This window comes from Myxocyprinus asiaticus, chromosome 7 (assembly GCF_019703515.2).
Source record: "Myxocyprinus asiaticus isolate MX2 ecotype Aquarium Trade chromosome 7, UBuf_Myxa_2, whole genome shotgun sequence".
NCBI classification, from domain to species: domain Eukaryota; kingdom Metazoa; phylum Chordata; class Actinopteri; order Cypriniformes; family Catostomidae; genus Myxocyprinus; species Myxocyprinus asiaticus.
In genome coordinates, this window is record NC_059350.1 from 52640045 (window position 1) to 52661991 (window position 21947).

At 39.6% G+C, this 21947-nt stretch overlaps 1 protein-coding gene across 1 annotated transcript in view; it reads left to right on the forward strand.

The window, feature by feature from the left end:
* myo15ab (myosin XVAb) overlaps positions 1-21947 on the forward strand; it is a 68841-nt gene that overhangs the window by 31957 nt on the left and 14937 nt on the right. The window contains exons 36-52 of the mRNA XM_051702266.1: positions 3387-3475; positions 7237-7348; positions 7853-7917; positions 9200-9517; positions 15565-15649; positions 15767-15926; positions 16040-16148; positions 16644-16743; positions 17532-17647; positions 17770-17829; positions 18609-18684; positions 18805-18920; positions 19994-20112; positions 20199-20340; positions 20474-20585; positions 20904-20978; positions 21181-21386. Coding sequence (XP_051558226.1) covers positions 3387-3475; positions 7237-7348; positions 7853-7917; positions 9200-9517; positions 15565-15649; positions 15767-15926; positions 16040-16148; positions 16644-16743; positions 17532-17647; positions 17770-17829; positions 18609-18684; positions 18805-18920; positions 19994-20112; positions 20199-20340; positions 20474-20585; positions 20904-20978; positions 21181-21386 — 2060 coding nt within the window. The remainder of the gene's footprint in view (positions 1-3386; positions 3476-7236; positions 7349-7852; positions 7918-9199; positions 9518-15564; positions 15650-15766; positions 15927-16039; positions 16149-16643; positions 16744-17531; positions 17648-17769; positions 17830-18608; positions 18685-18804; positions 18921-19993; positions 20113-20198; positions 20341-20473; positions 20586-20903; positions 20979-21180; positions 21387-21947) is intronic.

Consider the following 21947-nt stretch of genomic DNA (forward strand, 5'->3'; position numbering starts at 1 on the left):
TGCTGGGCCCAATTTCCAGCTCTGTGGGGTTGTTGGTTCAAAATAAGAATCCTGAAGGACACGTTACCTAGGCCAAATATAATAAATTTCCCAAAGGGAAATGTCACTGTAGGAATGTTTTTCCGTGCACCCGTGTCAGTGTGGTGCTTCGTTGAAAAGCCAAAGCCATGACAAAAGATCTGAAGATAATAATGGGGTTAAAACATACCCAAGAGTAACAATTTGGTGGTGCATGGATAAACATCAGTAGAGTGACATTTGCTTGTGAGAGTGTGTTGCAACCAGAGCATGTGAGCGGAGTGGAGCAGTGATCATTTCATCTGAGTGGAGAGTGCCTTTTTGAAGATTCTGCTCTGCTCGCTCAGGCCGCTCAGTGCCGCTCGCTCAACCCAGAATGCGCTTTGTGATATGTTGGTTTGGGAATCTGCGAAATAAGCAACAGGCCTGAGGTTATGGAGCTCTATCATTGTTTTAGTGAAGTGGCAAACTTTATAGCCTAAATAAATGCAAAGTATAAATCAAAGCTAAGAACGAGGAAATTGAAAGGGAGTGTGGAGAGACCGTGAGAATTCCTTTTACATGTAACATTGCCAGAGAGCACGAGGATGTGCTACGCAAACATGGTAGTGCAGCAAAAGGTGAGCTAGTAGGCTACACTACTATACGATAATAAATTAATAGATAAGTAATGTATCTTGTTGTTTTGCAAGTCAGTGCAGCTGCCAGCTAGATGCAAGCCCGGTTCTGCAGGGTTGCGAACGTTATAGCGGAATTATCTCACTTAATCGATCAGCTTTCGATTTCTGCTTCGGCATAAAGTGGCACGTAATTGCTAGTCAGTTTCCCAAAGCCAAATCCACACCTTAACGATAAAATTACTCTAGATCAGTGGTTGCAGATAATATCTTCGACATCGCTTGCTGCATTCATGTGCATGCAGAGAAAAAAATCTATAAACGATTGTACATGAGAAAAAAAAAATTATTAAAGGAAGACAGTGTAATTCGTGAATTAAGTAATTGTTATTTGTTTTAGGATCATTAAACATGATTTCGTCTAATATATATTGGACAAAATCTCACTTTATGCAGGACAAATATTTTTTATTTGTTAAATCCATGGTTAAACCTTGCTGTACATATAAAGAGCACATGCACAACACATGATCTTTTGACGCATATAAAGTCCAGATTCACTTTATAATGCTTTAAAAATATCGAGGAAAAACAACATGGTATCTACTAATATAATAAGTATTATATAAAGTAACCACAGTCCTTTAGATTGCATATGATTCATATATATAAAATTATAGGGAATATTAATAAAGCAACAACACTGAAAAAGAGATAAACATTCACTGTTCTTTTCTGGATAATTTAATACACCCTTTAAAACTGAACACAAAATAAGGATGAGAAATTGCTCATTTTAATTTACAGACCCAAAGTCTGATAGCATTAAATCAGAAACCTATTAATGTATCACATCTACAGTATAATCATTCTGTGGAGACAACTGAAAAACAATTATGAATTTCACTTTTACCTGCAATATTTTTCCTGGTACCAGTCCATGTTTTCACTATTGCCATAAACGACTCAAACAAACTTTAAAGTTGAAAAGATTGTGGTTTTCTGGGTCGGTTGTATCACTCGGGTCCAGTTTAAACTGAAAAACGCAAATTTGCGCGTATTCGAGTTTCCACGCCACCGCACATATGTTTCATCACTTGTAGAGGCGTGTTTGATGACTTGTTTAAAGTAAATAAAGGTAATTTAGAACAAAACATTTTTTAAGGCATGATTTGAAGATGTTCAATGACATATGTGCTTACAGAGAAATATCTGACTGATTACAAATGATAAGGAAGGTCTGGTTGACCCGATTATCTAACAGCCGTTGTAAATCAGTCCAAAATAAACAGCGAGATTTTATATACAAAAACCCAACAATACAATACATAATTTCAGATGTGTACATTACTAATCAATTGATAATTTAATAAATGTCGGCCTATAGTCTATATTTCACCCAGTGGGGCACCTCAGCCCATGTGGGCAAAGGGGCAGTTGCTTGGGCCACTGTAACTACCCCCTGTGTACGTGTTTGGAACCAAGTATACTACAGAGAAATTTAATGTCGGAGCGGGATTTGAGCGAACGCTTTTTTACCGGTGAGCGTGAGCGGTACTTGAGCAGAGCGCACATGCATGGAGCGGGTTATTGAGCGGAGTGTCACACCACTCCGCTTCGCTCACATGCTGTGGTTGCAACTAGACCTTTTGTGTGTGTTTTGTGTAACCACAGTTTCATTAGCCACACTGATCTGAATGAAACACAGAGGCATTTAATAGGCTTATGCCAAGATTTTAATGGAAGAGACTCTTAAAGAAAGACTCTTAAATGATAGGTCATAGTGTCTTTGGCTCTTTATAATCTGATTGGCCGTTGAGCAATACGTTATTCCACCGATAGGCCTACTGACCTTTCCCATGAATAACCTAGCAAATGACCTCAAGAAACACTAAACTACTGCCCTAGAATGTGTGTGTGTGTGTGTGTGTGTGTGTGTTGCGCCTACTTTAATCAGTAGTCACAGATCTACGGCCCTGCATTAAAGTAGAATCAGATACACACAGAATGGCTACATTACATACAGCTAACCCAGCACTGATGGTGTACCTGTAGCTTTTGTGAGTGTATGCCGAGTATAGGTAACATTATACAGTTAAAGGGTCTGGCTAGGTGAATGCACAGGTCATTGATCATTAATAACATTGTTTTTAAAGCAGTGGGTTGTTCTACCAATGTTCTCAATGCAGGTTTGTGTTACCCTGCCTATACCTTATCATGTACACTGCAGTTGTCAAATGTATTTTGTGACTGTGTAGATGCTACTTACATTCCCTATTTAACGCTACGTCCTTATCAGCTTGACCCAACTTGACCTGCTTTTGTAGCTGTTCATCAGGTGTCAGAATTGTTAATTCACTGCAAAAAAATAGCTGTTAGAAAATACGACCAATAAATACACAATGAATAGAAAATATAACTTTCTGAATGCTGAACTGCAAATCACTACTTTTGTTATGTCCAAGTCTAAATTAATCAAGCACTGTTATGGACTGTAAGTTGCAAAAAGTTCATGGAATTGTTAGACAACCGGAATCTTTAAGTGGAATTGGAAACAGAACTAGATTCGTTAAAATTCCTTATAATCCTCAAAAAAGTAAAAGAATCATGCCAATGGAATGAGACTTAAAATACACTTAAATTCAAAATACATTCAAAGATACTGAATAAGATTTTTTGCTGCCCCCGAATGTGTGTGTTCATTCCTTTGCCCACTTCCTCCCTCATTCTTTCTCTCTCTGTCTTTATCAGACTCGGAACAATCGTATGATGCATCTCAGAGAGGGATGGACCGGTATTTGGACAGCCTCTTTGACCCAGTTCTGTCTGATGGAACTGGGGTATGGTGACACCTGATTAACTCTTCCACACACACAGATGTGAATTGACCCATAAGTGTGTGTGTGAGAGTCCGGAAAAAGGAGATTGCATTACAGAGTCTTACTGTAATTCTTACATACTCACATAGGTTCTGTGTGTGTGTGTGTGTGTGTGTGTGTGTGTGTGTGTGTGTACGCTTGGCTGTGTTGCCTATGATCGTTTTACACACAGCGCTAGGAAATAAGTAAGCAAATGAGGGTGTAATTTTTTTTGAGGCTTACCCCACATACAGGTAGAGACCGAGAGAGCAAGCGTTACACTTGAAACTGCATACAGTATTGAAATCTCTATGCACTGGTATAGCGCTATGAATTGCGTATTTAACCTCTTCAGCTCTGCTGCATTTTGGCTGCTAATTTAAAAGCTCACATTACACACATATAGTGGACTTATTGCAAAATATTGTTCTCAATTTACAGAAACACCCCCAAATTAAAAAGATTAAAAAAGATTGCAGTAATTCATAAATCATATTGTATATGTTTACATATATTTTTTTATCCTGTCTGAAAGCCTGTGATTCGGACCCTGTTTGTGTTAGTTCAGTCCACTACATGGCAGCAAATACTATATACCTTCTATCACAATATACAGATCTGAATTGCAGGTGACAGCTGAGCACTTGCCATGTGCTTGTCTATTGGCATTCAGTCCAATTTGTGATCCTACTAACCTTCCCCACTGTTTCGTCGAATATCTCAGCCACTGAGTAATCTAGAAACTCAATCTATATGTTCAGATTCTAAGCTTTCAAATGGTACTACATTTGACTATTTTATATTTATGTATCCAGGGGCTTTTAAATTTTAAATATAGGGCTCTATTTTTATGAGTGCGCAAAGCGCAGCACAACGCGCTACAACCGTTCGCAAAAGCATATTCCATTTTCATGAGAGCTCTAATTCTAAGCGCAGTTTTTGAGCCAGCGCAATGCGCAAGTGGGTTTTGTTGGGAGTGTTTGCGCTATCTGTTTGTATTTATGATATAATTTAAATTTTTATTTTTCCACCTGTTGTCATAGAGTGATTTTTAAGACACTTCAAAAAGGGCCGTTGGAAGAAGTTGGAGAGAGTATAATGTTTGGATTTGGTATGATTTTTTTGATTAGTGTAACAGGGTTCGGGAAAGGAGGATGTGGGAACCGGATTAACAATTAATAAGACTTCAATTAACATAAAACTCAGAACTGAAACCCAAAGACACATTGACGAACACACACACACACACACATAGCAGCCGAGTGCATCTCTCTCTCTCTCTGGCATCCTCCTTTATCCCTCTCCCGCTGATTGGGCAAATCAGTGCCGGGCGTGCATCCTTTCGGCTCGGCCACGCCCTCCTCCTCGTCACATACACCCCACCGCCCGAATCAGTCTAGAGAAACCTCCAGTCTGACTTACACCCCCACTTCCTTCCTTCCCCCGCCTCCTGGGAACCTGTGTAGGATGAGGGGAGGGAGTGGGGAGAAAGAAAGGGAGCGAGAGAGACAGAGAGAGAGAGAGAGAGAGGGGATAAATAGAGAAAAGAAAAGGCTCTTCTTCGGCTCCCGCGGGCACCTCAGCCACTCCTCCACCCCCTGGCGGATGACAGCGGGCTCCTCCGTCCCCTGGCGGATGGCAGTGGTTTCTCTGCCTCCTGGCAGATGGCAGCGGGTCCTCCATCCCCTGGCGGACGGCAACGGCCTCTCTGCCTCCCAGTGGACGGCAACAGCTCCTCCATCTCCAGGCGGACGGCAGTGGGCACGTCCACCCCCCGGTGGTTGGAAACGTACTTCCTCCTTTCCCAGGTTTCGGCACCAGTGTAACAGGGTTCAGAAAGGAGGATGTGGGAACCGGAGTAACAAACAACAAGACTTTAATTAACACAAACGTTGAACTGAAAATATAACAACAGATTGGCACATGGAGTGGTGGTGGTGTAGTGGACTAAAGCACTGAACTGGTAAGCGGAAAGTTGTTGGTTCAATCCCCACAGCCACCACCATTGTGTCTTTGAGCAAGGCACTTAACTCCAAGTTGCTCCAGGGGGATTGTCCCTGTAATCAGGGCACTGTAAGTCGCTTTGGATAAAAGCGTCTGCCAAATGCATAAATGTAATGTAAATGTAAATGTAATGACACACACACACACACCAGTGGCCGCATACATCTCTCTCTCTCTCTCTCTGGCATCCCCGGCTCCTCTTTTATCTTTCTCCCGCTGATTGGGCAACTCAGCGCCGGGCCTGCATCCTCTCGGCCAGGCCACGCCCTCCTCCTCGTCACACACCTCCACCACTCGATTCAGGCCGGGGAAACCTCCGGTTTGACTTACTGCCCCCCACCACTTCCTGGAGAGGAGGAGTTGCCCCTTCAGCCATTCCGTCGCCAGCTGGTCTTCCCCACCTCCTGAGAACCTGGGTAGGATGAGGGGAGGGAGAGGGGAGAGAGAAAAAGAGTGGGAGAGAGAGAGAGAGAGGAGAGAGTGTGAGACGCACGCAGCAGTGTTCATGTGTGTGCGCTTTTGTGTTATGCTGGAAAGCAGTTTTATGTTGTGTTTTGTTTATTAAAAGTCTTTTTGGTTGTCAACCCGGTTCCTGCTTCCTCCTTTCCCGATGAACAAAAGGCCTGTTTGTTACACTGGTGCTGAAACCCGTGTCCGGGAGAACTTGCCGCTGCTGTCCGCCAGGGAGGCGGAAGAGACCACGGTGGGGGTATGTGATGAGGAGGAGGGCGTGGCCGGGCCGAGAGGATGCACGCCCGGTGCTGAGTTGCCCAATCAGCGGGAGAGAGATAAAAGAGGAGCCTGGTACGCCAGAGAGAGGGAGAGACACACGCGGCCGTTGTGTGTGTGTGTGTGTGTCAGTCTGTTGTTATGTTTCAGTTCAGCGTTTGTGTTGGTTAAAGTCTTGTTAATTGTAAATTTGGTTCCCGCTTCCTCCTTTCCCGAAACTTGTTACAGTTATATTTTTTGTATTGTTTGATGTGTAATTTTAATTAAAAAACATTTTTTTTTCATGTTCCAATGATTACATTTAATTTTTCTAAATCAAAATCGACCAGTAGAAGTGAAGTGCGTTCCGAAACAATCACTGTTAGCCTAATACTAGCCATGATTTGTGTGTCAGTAGATGAAAATGATTAATAATACTTTTATTCAATAATATTACATTCTCTAAAATTTAACGGAGCGTAAATCAAAATCCTGACAAGAACCACATTTTCCATACATATAAAAAAAGCATGTCACTGTCAAAGAAATATGCCTTACATTCAACAGCGACACAGTTAACACACAAAAGAATGTAAGCCCATATTTCTATTCTTCTAATTAATTGTATATAGTCCATTTACACTACCAACTTCTTACAAATGTGCTGTCTTTGTTTATATCGCTTCTGCTTGACAGCGAATGGATATAATAGAATGCAGAAGAACTAAGTGCTGGAGAAGAACCTCAGAATTAAATTTCACTTGACCCAGCCCATTAGCACTTTGCACGCACAGTTTCACCGAACTCACTTGTGCCTAGACTTAGCGCATGCTTGCACAAAAATACCAGAACTTCCTGCCCGTGCCCATTGACTTTGTGTGTATGACTTATGGGATAACGCCGTGCTTAGCGCTAGCGCTCTTAAAATAGAGCCCAAAAACATCTGGTTGGTGGGTCTGGAGAGTGATGCAGAGAGGTTACGTCATTGCCATTCTTTTCTGACTGAACACGACTACTCTCTATATTTGTAGGATTTGGATGCATCAGTTTTGACTGGCAGGATGAAGGGTGGAGGAGGTGTAGGTGGTGATGGAGCTCAGTCCACTGCCAGGGTCCCTTACTCTGCTGCTCTTCAGCCTGGAGGTACACACACATTCTTAACACTCTCATGATTTTCTATGCTGGTCCAGGCTGGTTTTGAGGCTGGTCAAAACCAGCTAGCTGATGAAGCTGCTCTACCAGTATGGTCTTTCTGCGTTTGCTGGCTGATAAGGAATGTTTTGCTTGCATCCCATCCTGGGGACCAGCTATATTGATCTCTTGAGCAAGGCTTACACATCATTAAATTTTGGCCATCAAAACCATGTATCATCATCATCATCATCATCTCATTAAAATATGTCTGTGGTTGTGCATGTATGTGTGTAATATATATATATATATTTTTTTGTTTTGTTTTTTACGTGTTCTGTAGCAGTGAGAGTTCTCCCACCTATACCAAGGACTCAAGTCATGCCTAATTTGCAAGCTGTGCCCCCTGTGCCAGGTATTTCCAATCAAAATACACTGTGCCTTCATCTTTACAGAACTCCAAAAAGAAACAATGGACAAGCATTTAGTATTATGTCCTGTATTTCTGTTCTTCAGACCCACAGCAGACTGTACTGGCACAACAACAACAGACCATCATCAACCAGCAAGCTGTCATTATGGTATACCAGTGATACAGTGTTTTTAAACCAATTAGCCATAAGAGGTTGTTGTTAAATCACAATAATGCACAGCCTTAAGTGACAATATGATAAAATACACCAATCTTCAATAAATAAAAATGTATCACAATAAACAATTATTCTGCCAAGTGAAATAGTTCATTAGCGTAACTGTAGGCTGTTTATGGCTGACAAGTAGCTTGACTCAAATGAGAAATTCAAATGATGAGTGGTTACAGGTGTTCCTTATCCAGTAGGATTTTAGTATCTGTTATAATAAACCAAAAAAGAGGGTTAATTGTGAGTAAAAATCACTGCAATGCACATAAGCAATAGGTTTATTGCTTTTCTAAAATGATGACAATGATATGATAAAAGACACCATTGTTATTCTGAGTTTAGCATTTTTGTTAAGGATAACAAAGATGGAAAAAAATATACTGTATTTAACATAAATAAACTGTTGACGGAAATATGACAAGAAAAATGTTTTGGAACAGCAACAATCTAGAAACAACATGGTTGATTTAAATAATCATATGTTGGGGATTGCTCTGCTTTGGCTGTTACCTGTTAATATATCTGTATACATTTTTGAAAATGCTTGAATATTTGGTTACAATTTGGTCTGTTACATTTTGACACGTTTTTATCATTTTGCACGTTTTCATCAACTAAAATTGTATAAATGTCTTTTAACCCTCCTATGGTATTCGGTCATTTTTGACCAGAATTACTTTTGCTGATTTAATAAAAATGGTTTCCTTTATCTGAGCGGTACAAGACTTGGTGTCTTTTCCTACACTTGCCATCTAAACATATAAAAAAAATGTGGGCATTATTTGATAAGTCTAAGTGGTTGGGGGAAAAAGCTTCAACTGACCAACCATTGAAAATGAATGGGAAAGACCATAACACAGAGCATTTTTTTTTTGATAGGTCAAATACTATCAATAAATCAGCCACAATGCAGAAAAACACACAGAAAAGGTTGAGATTATAAAACATCCAGAGTGCAAAACATACACACCCACCCACTTACACACACACAAACATACTTACACACAAAGAAATGAACTTGAGAGACTATAGCACAGAGCATTTTTTTTTTAATTTTCAAATAAAACCAATAAATCAGTCACAATGCTAAACACGCTCACATAAAGTTTCATAAATTTGCTTATTTGCCTATGCAAATTAATGGTAAAATTAAATGGTAAATTAAATGGTAAAAATGGTTTTCAAGCATCATCCTGTGTTTCTCAACTCTCTCCATCATCAGGCTCAGCAGATGACCATGCAGGCGATGGCTATGGTGACCAGTCCAGTGTCCAGTCCACCACTCTCTCCTCTCACCAGCCCCCCTACCAGCCCTCCACCCACTCCTTACAGCACACTGCCGCCCAGCCCCTACCCCGCTGTGCCTCCCAGCCCTTATGCAAACATCCCCCTCAGTCCTTATGCACCTTTTCCCATGTCCACATACACGAGCCCCCCGGTGACCCCGCACCCAGCTGTCGCCTCCACCTCGATCTACATCCCACCTAGGAGTCTAGATGGCCAGTGTGAGCCCCAGCCACGGAACACCACGACTACACAGGTGCCAGATATATGGATATAATCCTGTACAAAAGTTTGCAATCCGTTTGTATAACACTTAATGTTGTGGAGAATGATATTAAGTCAGTTCATAAAATTGATATCATGGGACTTTTGTAAGTGGTAGATCTTAAAGGAATATTCCGGGTTCAGTACAATTTAACCTCAATCAACAGCATTTGTAGGATAATGATGATTACCACAGAAAATATTTTCAACTCGTCCCTCGTTTATTTAAAAAATTGCAGTTACAATAAGGCACTTACAATGGAAGTAAATGGGGCCAGTTCATTAATATTAAAATACACACTGTTCCAAAAGTATTGCCATAAGACATTAACATTAAACATGCAACCATGATCTTAATGTGTCACTTACAGGGTTTACTGGCATTACACCGTCATGCGGTGTTGTAGTACTTTTTTACTCTGTCTTGTCTCTGTCTCAGACAAAGAGGACTCTGGATTTTATTTTAAGACTGGTCAGGACCACAACTGCGGGGATACCACTAAATTGCCTGTGCATTGTCTGATTTATTTGTTAACATCATTACTGTGATTGGATGTAAAACTTCCTGCTTTAAATGCAAGCAATAACTTGACTCATTTCTAATCTGAAATTTTTGTCACTGTTAACGGCTGTCAACCCTCCCCGCCCCCCTTCACACGCACTCCAAGAAAGTGAATGCAGGAGACAGGAGAAGACACTGTGGCTGTCTGAGAGATGTCAGCCAAATCATCTGTAATACAATTTGGCTACCTGAACCAGTGTTTCCCAACCACTGTGCCCACTAGTGTGCCATGAAAGATTGTCAGGTGTGCCATGGAAAATGATCAAATTCCTCAAAATAAGTAAATACCTTTTTTTTTCTGGTATTTTAGTGAAGGCATAGAGAAGGTAGAAGAGTTTTAAAGTTGCCAATTCAGTAAATTTTCCGTTACAAAGTATTTTATGCAACCAGTTTCGATATTTTGTCCATCATAACATTATTGTTCTAACAAACTCTAGTTCGCTGTCAAACGCAACTCCTCACATGCCCACAAAATGATGCTTCATCATCACACTTGTAGTAAAAACATTCAGTCAGTGAACCGAATGAATGAATAGAATACAACAGGCAAGGGCGTAGATTTGGCTTGAACATTGTGGGGGTTGCAACGTGAAGCATTTGCATGTTTCCATTGATCATGGTTGAAATAATGAGGGGGGTTGTACTTGCTTGTTTTTATTATTGGGGGGGGGGGGTTAGAATCTACTCCCCTGACAACAGGTGTATTGTTTTACTCAAAAAATAACAGCTGTTTATTTGGCACAGCATAGAGTTACAGATGTTATGAGCAGATGTGGCTTACTTGTCACGTTTCTCATATGAAACGTTAAAAGAATATGAGAAACTGTTACATACGATTACTAAAAACAAATTCTTCTGTTTTAAACAAGTCCAAAAACACCATGATACGATGTGTAGATTCTGAGGTACTGTAATCTTCACACGCGTTTGACATCTGAACCAGTGAATGGAGGCCAGGCGGCTGCTCCCGGGTCCTAGTGCCTGCCGAATCCAACCTCTGTCAGTGCGACTTTTTTCTCTCTATCAACAATGCAATTTTGACCCGGTGTGACTTATAGTCAGGTGCAACTTTATTTCCGGAAAATACAGTAAATAAAACATTTTTAAAAATGTATTTGCTGTGCCATTGCAAGAATTAGTTTGCAAGAACAAATCTACAAACTGGAAAAGACAAAAATGTGTTGGTTTTTCATTATCCAATTAGCGCACTTGGCATCTGTGACCTCATTATACAGCGTACCTATGTTACTTGCATTTATTGCATAGCCAAATTTCAAACATTACGAGTAAATATGCTACTAACACAGACAGAAAACATGGACAAGTTCTTGAAAAGGAAAAATATCGATGATGGTTATGTGGGATAGTGGTGTGCCATGGGATTTTTTAATCGTAAAAAGTGTGCCATGGCAGAAAAAAGGTTGGGAAACACTGACCTAAACCACAAAGAGTTCATCTGCAAATAAGCGTCCAGAAGAAAACACACAGTAGTATGTAAATTCTGCAATGCAGTTTTTACCAAGAAGGCTGGGCCCACGTCAAACTTTTATCGGCACTTAGAAAGGAAGCATAAAGAAAGGTAAGCTAATTGTAAGTGATGCTAGCAAAGCTAGCTAGCTAACGTTAGCAATCTGCCTCTTGCTGTATTCCATTCAATTCAGAAAGTCGGATTTTCCAACTTCCTACTGGGAAAAGTGCAATGGAATGCCACTTGAAGTCGTAATTACAACTCCGATTTCGCCGAAATGCAGGTGTGTGACGTCACACAACCTGGTTGGCACCCAGGAAGATGTACAAAATAAGTGATAAACATTCACTTTTATTAAATAATATTGATAAATTAGTCAAAGTTCCTACATTACATGATATTAAAGCTTGTTTAACAAACGTTAGCAGAGTAGCAGGTGTTCAAAACATGGTAAATTATACTCTCTTTTGATAATCGTACACCTGCGGCACAGATGCTAGCGTTGCAGATTGTTTATGGATTGGGTTTCTAGGAGACATCTCTGGTGACAGTCAAACACCTGCTAAGCTAACGGGAGTGTTGCAGTTTTGTTTCCTTTAACGTCATCTTCCGAGCATCTGGCATTGGAATGCCTTTAGTTGGAGATCGGAAATATCAAATGGAATATCCAACATCCGATTTGAATGTACCTAAACTCATTTTCACCTCTCACCCAAAGAGATTTAGCGAGTATTAGCTATACATATTAGCTACTTATGTATTTACTCTTTTTAGGGCTCTAGTTTCAGTTACTTGCCAGCTATTTGCCACCTAGCTAGGTGCGCAAGCTACCTAATTTAGTTAACATATATTGATGGATGTAGCTAATGCAGTGTTAACTTTGTGTGAGATTAAGGGGACAGGGCATGTAGTGACAAATTGTTGTTCCCAAGTTATGTTTCTGCTTGTGATAAACAATGACGAGACAGGCCACATAAAGCTATGTAGCTAATGTATATAAAGTTACATTACATCAACGTTAGCTAATGTCAGCTCCAAAATAAACGCTACACGCCGCGGTTACGCTCCCTCACTTGGATGAGAGAGCTAGAGATGTGACAGCAGAGAGCGGAGATCGGGCAATGTGCCTCCACTTATATGAAAAATTTACATTTTAAATAGGCTGCTTTGCTTATGTTTGGCTTTTTTTTTGTTCTATTTTCTATATTTAGCTATGTGGTTAGCAAATTGCACACATTTATAAAAGGCTTGTTGTTGGTTCAAAAAAAAAAAAAAAACTTAAATTGTTTAACTATATTGTTTAAGAAAAGACAGAGTAAAGTGAAGACTTAAGTATTGAATAATTGTTTGATATATTCTGTATTTAATGATAGTTTCTAGGGGAAGAGTCATCCAGAAAACCTGATGCGATACTTGCACAACATTTTTTATTGTTTTAGGTGGATGGTAAAACTTGGGAAAGGAGTGTTGGATAAAGATGGTTAAGCTGATTTAGCTCCTTAGTGTTTGTTTGTATTTGTTTGCTCATAGAAAACAAAGGAAAATTCATACACATAAAATTCACCTCGGCAATGCCTTTTGATTATTTTATCAAGACATTTCTCACGGCAATAAAAGAGGTGAATGAAGGAATCTTCATTTGTTTTCTGTGGGTGTTTTTATGGGAATGTGGATCTTTCAGATCAATTTGAGGAGTGCCTATGGTTTGCATGTTCCACATTTTATTGTAAGTGTGTCATGCAGTGTGGGACTCGCACTGGTCTGGTCTTGGTCTTGGTCTTGACTTGGTCTCAACCCCTCAAAGTCTTGGTCTTGTCTCGGTCTCAATACACTCTGGTCTTGGTCTTGACTTGGTCTCGGTTTAGGTGGTCTTGACTACAACACTGCCGTCATGGCAACAAAGTTGTAATTTTGCAAATAACTTTACACAGATATGGTTAGTAAGCGATTTCATCACCCTAAAAATCATGTTACGTCTTGTGGTTATACTTTTAAAACAGTGTGCATTTTAACGTTTATGGACTGGCCCCATTCACTTTCAATGTATTTTTGTTTTTTTAATAAAAGAAGGACAAGTCGAAAAAAGTATTTTGTTAATCAACAATATGCCACATTGAGCTCAACTTGTATTGAGCCTGGAGCAAAGAGTTTGCCCAAAAATATTTGCGTAACATTGTTCCAAACCCACACAGCTTGCATTCTATTTTAAGGAACACAAAAAAAATAATTTTTAAATTATATTCACAAAGTCATTATTCACTGATAATTATTTTTAATTTGCACTTCCACATATCCAAACTTGATTCGTCACAATCGGTTATGAAACACGCAAGATTGATGTCAAATTTGGCAAGATGTGTTTTAATGCGCCAAGGTTTAATATGTGCATCGATACTTAGCTATATCTATGTCCAACCTGTATCTGGATAAGGTTAAAGGAATAGTTCACCCAAAAATTTTAATTTGCTGATAATTTACTCATCCTCAGGCCATCTAAGATGTATCTGAGTTTCTTTCTTCATCAAAACAGAATTTAAGATTTTTAGGATTTCATTTCAGGCCTCCTCCTTTATACAATGCAAGTGAATGTCCTCCATTTTTTGATGGTCCAAAATGCATATTTAGGGTGCATTAAAATAATCCACACGACACCAGTTGACAAATAAAGTTCTTCTGAACGCAAACGATTGATTATTTTGAGAAACAAAACAATACTTATATACTTTTTAACTACAAATGTTCACTTCCGTACATCACTATGACGTGCGCTCATGAGAGGGATGACGTAAGCTCGTTGGTAAGATCACGCATCACGTGGAGGAGGAGTCAGGAAGCGCGTCATTGGCTGTGTCTCGTTTGGAAGGCTGCGTGCTAGGTAGGACGCGTCCTTCGAAGGCTGCAGTATACCGAGCATCCTCCTTTAAACAAATCTCGTTTAAACGAGACGGCCTTCGTAGGACAAACGGAAACGAAACATAACATGGTTGCTATGATAGCACGCCACTCTTTAACAAGCGCGAGCGCTTTGAGTGAGAAGGAACAAAGTCCCTGTAAGGGGGTTCGAGGGAAAGGAGGAGGCGAGAACCGGCTTGAGAACTTAAATATTAATTCAATGAACAACTTAAACAAAAACACACAACCATAAGCACACACAGTTTTTAGACATTTCCATTGAAGCAAAGAATTGTGGGTTGTGAGTGCCCACGAAGGATACACCTTATGCATCCTCCAAATTCCCGTGAAAGAAGGTCGCATTTGAAGGCTTCATTCGAAGTGTCCTACTCGCTTTTCTGAAACGAGACAGCCTCGATGACGTATGCGGCCGACAAATGCGACCTCCGGTGGACGCAGCCTTCCAAATGAGACACAGCCATAGTTTACATTGTTTTGTTTTTTATTATTATTTGGAAATTATATTTTATTTTATTTTATTTTATATTGTTTTGAAATTGTTTTGGACTGTTTTGGTTTGTGAACGGCGCTTGGTCTGTGCTCTGTGCAAGTTTCTATTGTAACAATGACTCGCTTCCTGACTCCTCCTCCACGTGACGTGTGATCTTACCAACGAGCTTACGTCATCCCTCTCATGAGCGCACGTCACAGAGATGTACGGAAGCGATCATTTGTAGTTAAAAAGTATATAAGTAATGTTTTGTTTCTCAAAATAATCAATCGTTTGCGTTCAGAAGAACTTTATTTGTCGACTGGAGTCGTGTGGATTATTTTGATCAACCTAAATATGCATTTTGGACCATCAAAAAATGGAGGACATTCACTTGCATTGTTTAGAGGAGGAGGCCTGAAATGAAATCCTAAAAATCTTAAATTCTGTTTTGATGAAGAAAGAAGCTCAGATACATCTTGGATGGCCTGAGGATGAGTAAATGATCAGCACATTTTCATTTTTGTGTGAACTATTCTTTTAATTCCAGTGCACATTTTACTCAATATATGAACAGATTTGTTATGTTTATGATTTATTGCTCTTGGGTGGATGTTTTTTTCTTAGGGCACGGGATTTAATGGGACTTTAGAAAAGAAACAAGCCCCTGCTGCACCAATTAAACTTGACAGCAAGCCTGCCAAAAAACATGGTGTGTTAATGCATTTATTTATATGTGTGTATACAAGAATGAATATGGTCAAGAAGTGAATAATTTGTAACTTTGTATATACTCAAAACCCTTTCTGCTTCCCTTTCTCTCTCTCAGCTCCTATTGGGGTCACAGGTCCCATGCGGGCTGCTCCAGCTCCAGGCACAGAGGTGGTCAAATACTCTGTCTCTAACTCTGAGCACATCATTCCTAGCCACAACATTAAAGATATCATTAAACAATACCAAACGCCAGCCTCAGAACCCGTGCCACAGAGGTGTGTTTCTTGTGCCTGTCTGAGTGCTGTATGTCTGCATGAGCTCCCATGTGTCATAGAATCAGATGATAGTAGATCTATCAACTTAAAGAATGCTGTGCATATGATCACAGGCGAGACGGTAAAGGTTTTGTGAAGAAGATGAATCCACATGATGAGGCCATGCAGATCTTAAAAACACAGATGGACAATCCACGTCCTACACAGGTGAGATCTGTATATGTTACTTTTATACTAACCAATTAAACTGAAGTAAATTGTGTCTGAGCTATTGGGTGGAAAATGTTGCTAGCTAATAACAATTTCCTGTAGGAGCGATGGCTTACAAAATTGAATCATGCATGAGAATTGCATTCAAATCTCCTGAAGTTTTGTACACTAAAAATTAGAATTAGTTAAATACTTGAATTGCAATGAAATTTCGAATAAAATGATTCTTTAAAATACCTTATCCAGAGGTCACAATTTAACATGATTGGTCCATTTTGACCTGCCCATTGTATATGTGCTGCTTCAGCAGTGGTCTGGAGATTAGTTTACACCTGAAGAATACCATTGATTTGAAAATCCTAGGCATGGAACTGGAAAATACACAGTAAAGAGTTCAAATTGGAATGTCTGGGCCATTAAGCACCCACCTATATTCATGATAATTGGCATTATGCTTATTCTATTTCTGAGTTTAATGTATTTGTGTGCCTGTGTGTGTAGAGAAAGGCTCCTATTCCAGCTGCTGTATCCAGGGAAGGAGGCCTCAAACCAACCAAAAGCAGCAAGAAGAGAGCACCAGACCCACCACTGACTTTACCACCACCAGGTAATCAACACAGACACACATATATCACTTAATGGTTAAAGAACCACGCAGTAGGTGTGGGTAAAAATATAGATTTTCCGATGCATTACGATCTTCTTTTGAACGATATCGATTCTTAAATCCCAAGATTTGGTTTGTTCTCGGTGGGGCGCGTGGTGAATTGAGCGTGGTTGCCGCGGTGGATGGCGTGAAGCCTCCACACACGCTATGTCTCCGTGGCAACGCGCTCAACAAGCCACGTGATAAGATGCGCGGGTTGACTGTCTCAGACGCGGAGGCAACTGGGATTCGTCCTCCGCCACCCGGACTGAGGCGAATCACTATGCGACCACGAGGACTTACAGCGCATTGGGAATTGGGCATTCCAAATTGGGAGAAAAAGGGGAAAAATCCCCCCCCAAAAAAAAAAGATACCTAGTTAGAAGGTCCCCTCTATAATTCACAGCATTAGCTGGGAGGGAATTTCTTTCATATGTAAGCAAAAGGGACATTATAACTGAAATATATGAATCGAAATGAATCGATATTGAATCGAAGTCGGAATCTTATCGAATCGAGAGTCAAAATCGAATCGGGAAATCTGTATCAATACTCTGCCTAAAAATGTCTAATTATATGCTTATGCTCAGCTCTGAAATATTTCATGGGGTACAAATTGCAGTTTGTGAGTTCAGTCTCTATACAGTTATTTTTTTTTAATCCTTCTCCATCTTATAATATCATTATATAAGGGATGCATTATTTACATTCACAACTAAGTTATGCTAATTAGAGACATGATACACCAGTGTCCAGAGATCTGCCAGTGGAATCTGAGAGTATCCAAACACCACTGCACAGGAGCAGCACTGAGGAACATTACACCTACACAAATGTACCCTGGAGAATCTATCTCAGGAAGGAGGTGTGTATGCGTGTTCATATCGCTCACATTTACTGTTTAATTATATCAGTCGATTTTTATTTGTACATGATCCCAAGCATTTCGGTATCTTAGCACTAATGCTGCTGTACAAACTGTTGTAGGTCTTTTATCCCAAGGACAGCTGGAACCATCCTCTAGTTCTAGACCTCATATTCAAACAGGTGAGACAAACTCCACACAGCCTTTTATATAATAATTCACTATGTCTCCCTTCTGCTTCAAGACTGGGAGTATCTCAGGGGCCCGGGTAGCTCAGTGATTTTTGACCCTGACTGCCACCCCTGGAGTCGTGAGTTCGAATCCAGGGCGAATCCAGGGCGTGCTGAGTGACTCCAGCCAGATCTCCTAAGCAACCAAATTGGCCCGGTTGCTACGGAGGGTAGAGTCACATGAGATAACCTCCTCGTGGTCGCTATAATGTGTGGTTCTCGCTCTCAGTGGGGCACAAGGTGAGTTGTGCGTGGATGCCGCGGAGAATAGCGTGGGCCTCCACACGCGCTACATCTCTGTGGTAACGCGCTCAACAAGCCACGTGATTAAGATGCACGGATTGTCGGTCTCAGACCATTTGGATTGTTAAACCAAAATATTCTGACTCTTCTCCTAATTTTTTTAAATGTTTAAATAGTTTGAATTATTTAATTAATTATTTATTTATAAAATACAAAGTAAAAATATGTATTTAGTATACATTTTAATGAATTTAATTTTAAATTTTAATATGTATTATTTGGATACTAATAAGGCAAAATATTTTTATTTTAAATATTGCATTTTAATTATTTTATTTGTAAGTTTAAAAATTTAGAATTTTAGTTTAGATTTTAAAATGTTTGAAAATACACATAATTTAGCTTCTCTGTAAGGGTGGGCATGTTATCTTCATTTATCATTCTTTTTTCTAATTTAGCAACTTATTTCTCATCCTTAACTTTCTCAGATTGTTAATGACACATATACAGAGGCTTGTGTACGCATTACAAAAGAGGAGAGGCAGAAGATGAAATCCTTGTTTGGTAAGGGAGAAATGAAATTTACACTTACATTTATGAACTGCACATTCAGTATCCTGTTTGTGAGAAATACTGAGGTTTGCATTTTTCTCACTGTGTGTGTGTGTGTGTGTGTGTTTATAGCTAAATACAACATTGAGCAAAACACTGATGTTCAGGATGAGAGCGTGAAGAAGGACGTGATATCAGCTGCCAGGGAGTCATGGGAGATTTATTTTTCTCGCCTTTTCCCTGCCTCTGTGAGTTAATTTTCCTAAGACATTAGTTTGAACCCAGAGGTTGCTCAGGAGACTTATTGGAGTTCTCAGTTATGCTTCATATAATATCAACTTTGTCTCAAATAGTATAGAGCTTTAAAAAAGAATTTGGATAGCATACACTCAAATAAATAGCTCTTTGGCTCTTTGGAAAGTGATTCCACGTGTTTGCAAAAAGTTTTCATAACTTAAAATTACTTTGTAATCTCAACACAAACACTTTGTATAGAAAGAACCTAGTTGAATTGGATAACCCCAACAAAATTAGACACGTCAGTGTAACTCAAATAAAACTGATGAAAGTGAATGTTAGCATGCGAAATACATGGTGGTTGGAAGCAGAGTGTAGTTTAGTAACTATGCTATGCTCAACGAAGCGAGCAATCAATTTCACGTGCGATATCTATCTGTCCCATAGCTCAAGCTCCACCCTTCACCATAATGTTAACCCCCAAAACTCTGACATAACAGAAACTCTTCTAAATCTCAAACATAAAACTTTAAACGCTAGCAAGTTGTCAGTGTCGTATTGCACAAAAACACATAAAATAACATTTTAACATTTTTTAAAATGAACATTTACTCTCCCTATCGAGGCCCATGCGAGGCATGATGGGAAATAGAAATCCCCTGCCCAGCATGGACCAATGCTAAATTAACACCACAAAAAGTATTCATGTAGTCCCAACTCAAATGGATTAAGTAAACTTCTGTTTTACAAATTTAAATGGATAGAATGCAATAAAATCAAGTTGTGTGAAAATGTTCAAGATTTTTGTGGCTTTAAAAAAAAAAAAAAAAATTTTTTTTTGAGTATAGGCCAGATAATTTGGTATTGGAAGATATTGATTAGAAATGTGTGAGCTCATGTTCATATCACTAACTTGAACACTGACTTGTCAGCTTAGCGAAACTTAGCACAGTTTGAGTCATTGTTGAGAACTCTTCTAAGGAGATACAAGTGAGATTACTAGGTTCTTAGAAGAAGAAACTGAGAAGCGGGAAACTTAAGCAAAATCTCAATTCGATCACTATTTAATCTCTGTGTGCTACAGGGCAGTGTGGGTACTGGAGTTCAAGTGTTGGCAGTATCTCACATTGGTATCAAACTTCTAAAGACAGTGAAAAGCAGTTCTGCAGCTCCAGACTACTTCCGTGTGCTCCGACCATACAGGTGCATCATCCATCCAGCCATTTAGTCATCCATCTGCCATATGTGTCCTAAAGATTTAGTCAGAAATCTTACTCTCTCTCCCTTAGTTACACCGAGATCCTGTTTGTCACAATCCCCTCTCAGAACATGTTGGAGTTTAATCTGATGAATGAGAAGTTAATTCTCTTCTCCGCCAAAGCCCCTCAAATCAAACAAATTATAGATCTCTTCATCTCTCATCTAAAAAAGGTAATGAAAAGAGCTTCATAGAGACTTGTTTTATAATCTCTTTTTGTTTTCTCTTTAGTGAAGTACCATCTCAGATCAGTAATGCTCCAACGGGATATGGAATGTTTATCTTGTACACTTGATTCCTACTCAGGACTCTGAATATGTAGTAGCAGAGAGGAACTTTATCACAGATGATCGAGCTCTACTTAGCTTCCATAAAGGAGATATCATCCGTCTGCAGGCGATGGATGGATTAGAAGAGGGTGAGACACACACGCACACACACAGACAAATTACGCTGATCATGGGCAGTGGTGTATTGCAAATCTATGGGGCCCAATATGAACCATGACGTGGGGCCCCTCCTACAAGCAGCGATGCCATGCATGAAAAAGGGGAAATAGTGGCACCTGGCTACAACATATAGTCCCACTAATCACATTGATTTTACATAGCTTTGAGTTAATGTATCTGATTTTAGACACAGTGATCTATTGTACTATATTTGAACTTGAATCCCCTGCAAGAGCGCTATGGCAATTTTATGCAATGACTGGTGTTTGTCCATTTTTGTGTTTCAGGTCAGAGGTATGGATGTGTGGTGAAGAAAAAGGTCATCTACCTCGAGGAGCTAAAGAGAGACACTCCAGATTTTGGTTTGACTTTTTATATATATATATATATATATATACTGTATGTATCATTGTATTGCTTTGGGTAAAAAAAGCAGAATTAGTTTTTATTTGTTCTTAAAGTTATATAACTGTAAAGGAGAACATGTTTAAATAATAAAAAATATATGATAAAATAATAAGCTGTAAATGGCAGGATTATTGATTTGTTCAGAATATTTTTCAGGCTGGAGGTACGGGGCAGTGCAGGGTCGGAGTGGAGCATTCCCAGAGGAGTGTGTGGTTCCTGTGGCAGCTCCTGATTTTCTGAGTCTCCCAGCAGAGAGGAGAGATGAGCCGAGAGACAGACAGGGCAGAGTGGCGGCATCAGGGGCTGTTGCTCTCGCTGTGGCCTCCACTGTGGCTGCACATGAACTGGACCCAACACTGGAGGTATACACAATATTAACTACATACGTTATTATCTCAGGGTTCACACAAGGTCCTTAAAGTACTTGAATTTAACTTTCATAAATGTAAGTACTAGAATACCTAGACAATTGGCTTTATTAAAAAAAACTGTTTGAAATTAAAACGAAACAATATAATGCCCAAGAAACAAATATACATTTTCCACGCATCTTTGATTATATTCACAATATCCCCCGCACACTGTGCACAGATTTATTTGAGCTGCCCAAGATTGAAAGGGGCCATCTGACTGTCATAAAAAGCAGCCAACCACTGCTCATTTAGTTTTTTTTACTTGACCTTAAGGGGCGGGTAAAAAACAAAGGACTGCACTTCTGTGTTGTTGCTGAACATTGATGTGGATACACAACCTTCTACAATGCAATTAAATCACTCACATATGCAAATTTCACACTAGGCGACTAAAAAAAATAGCCATTGTCTAGTAAATGTTCAGATTTCAAATGCCAGTGATTGAGTTGTGTAGTGGTTAAGAAGTTTAGCACATGCGTGTTGTCGCATAAAAACTCTTCATATAAAATG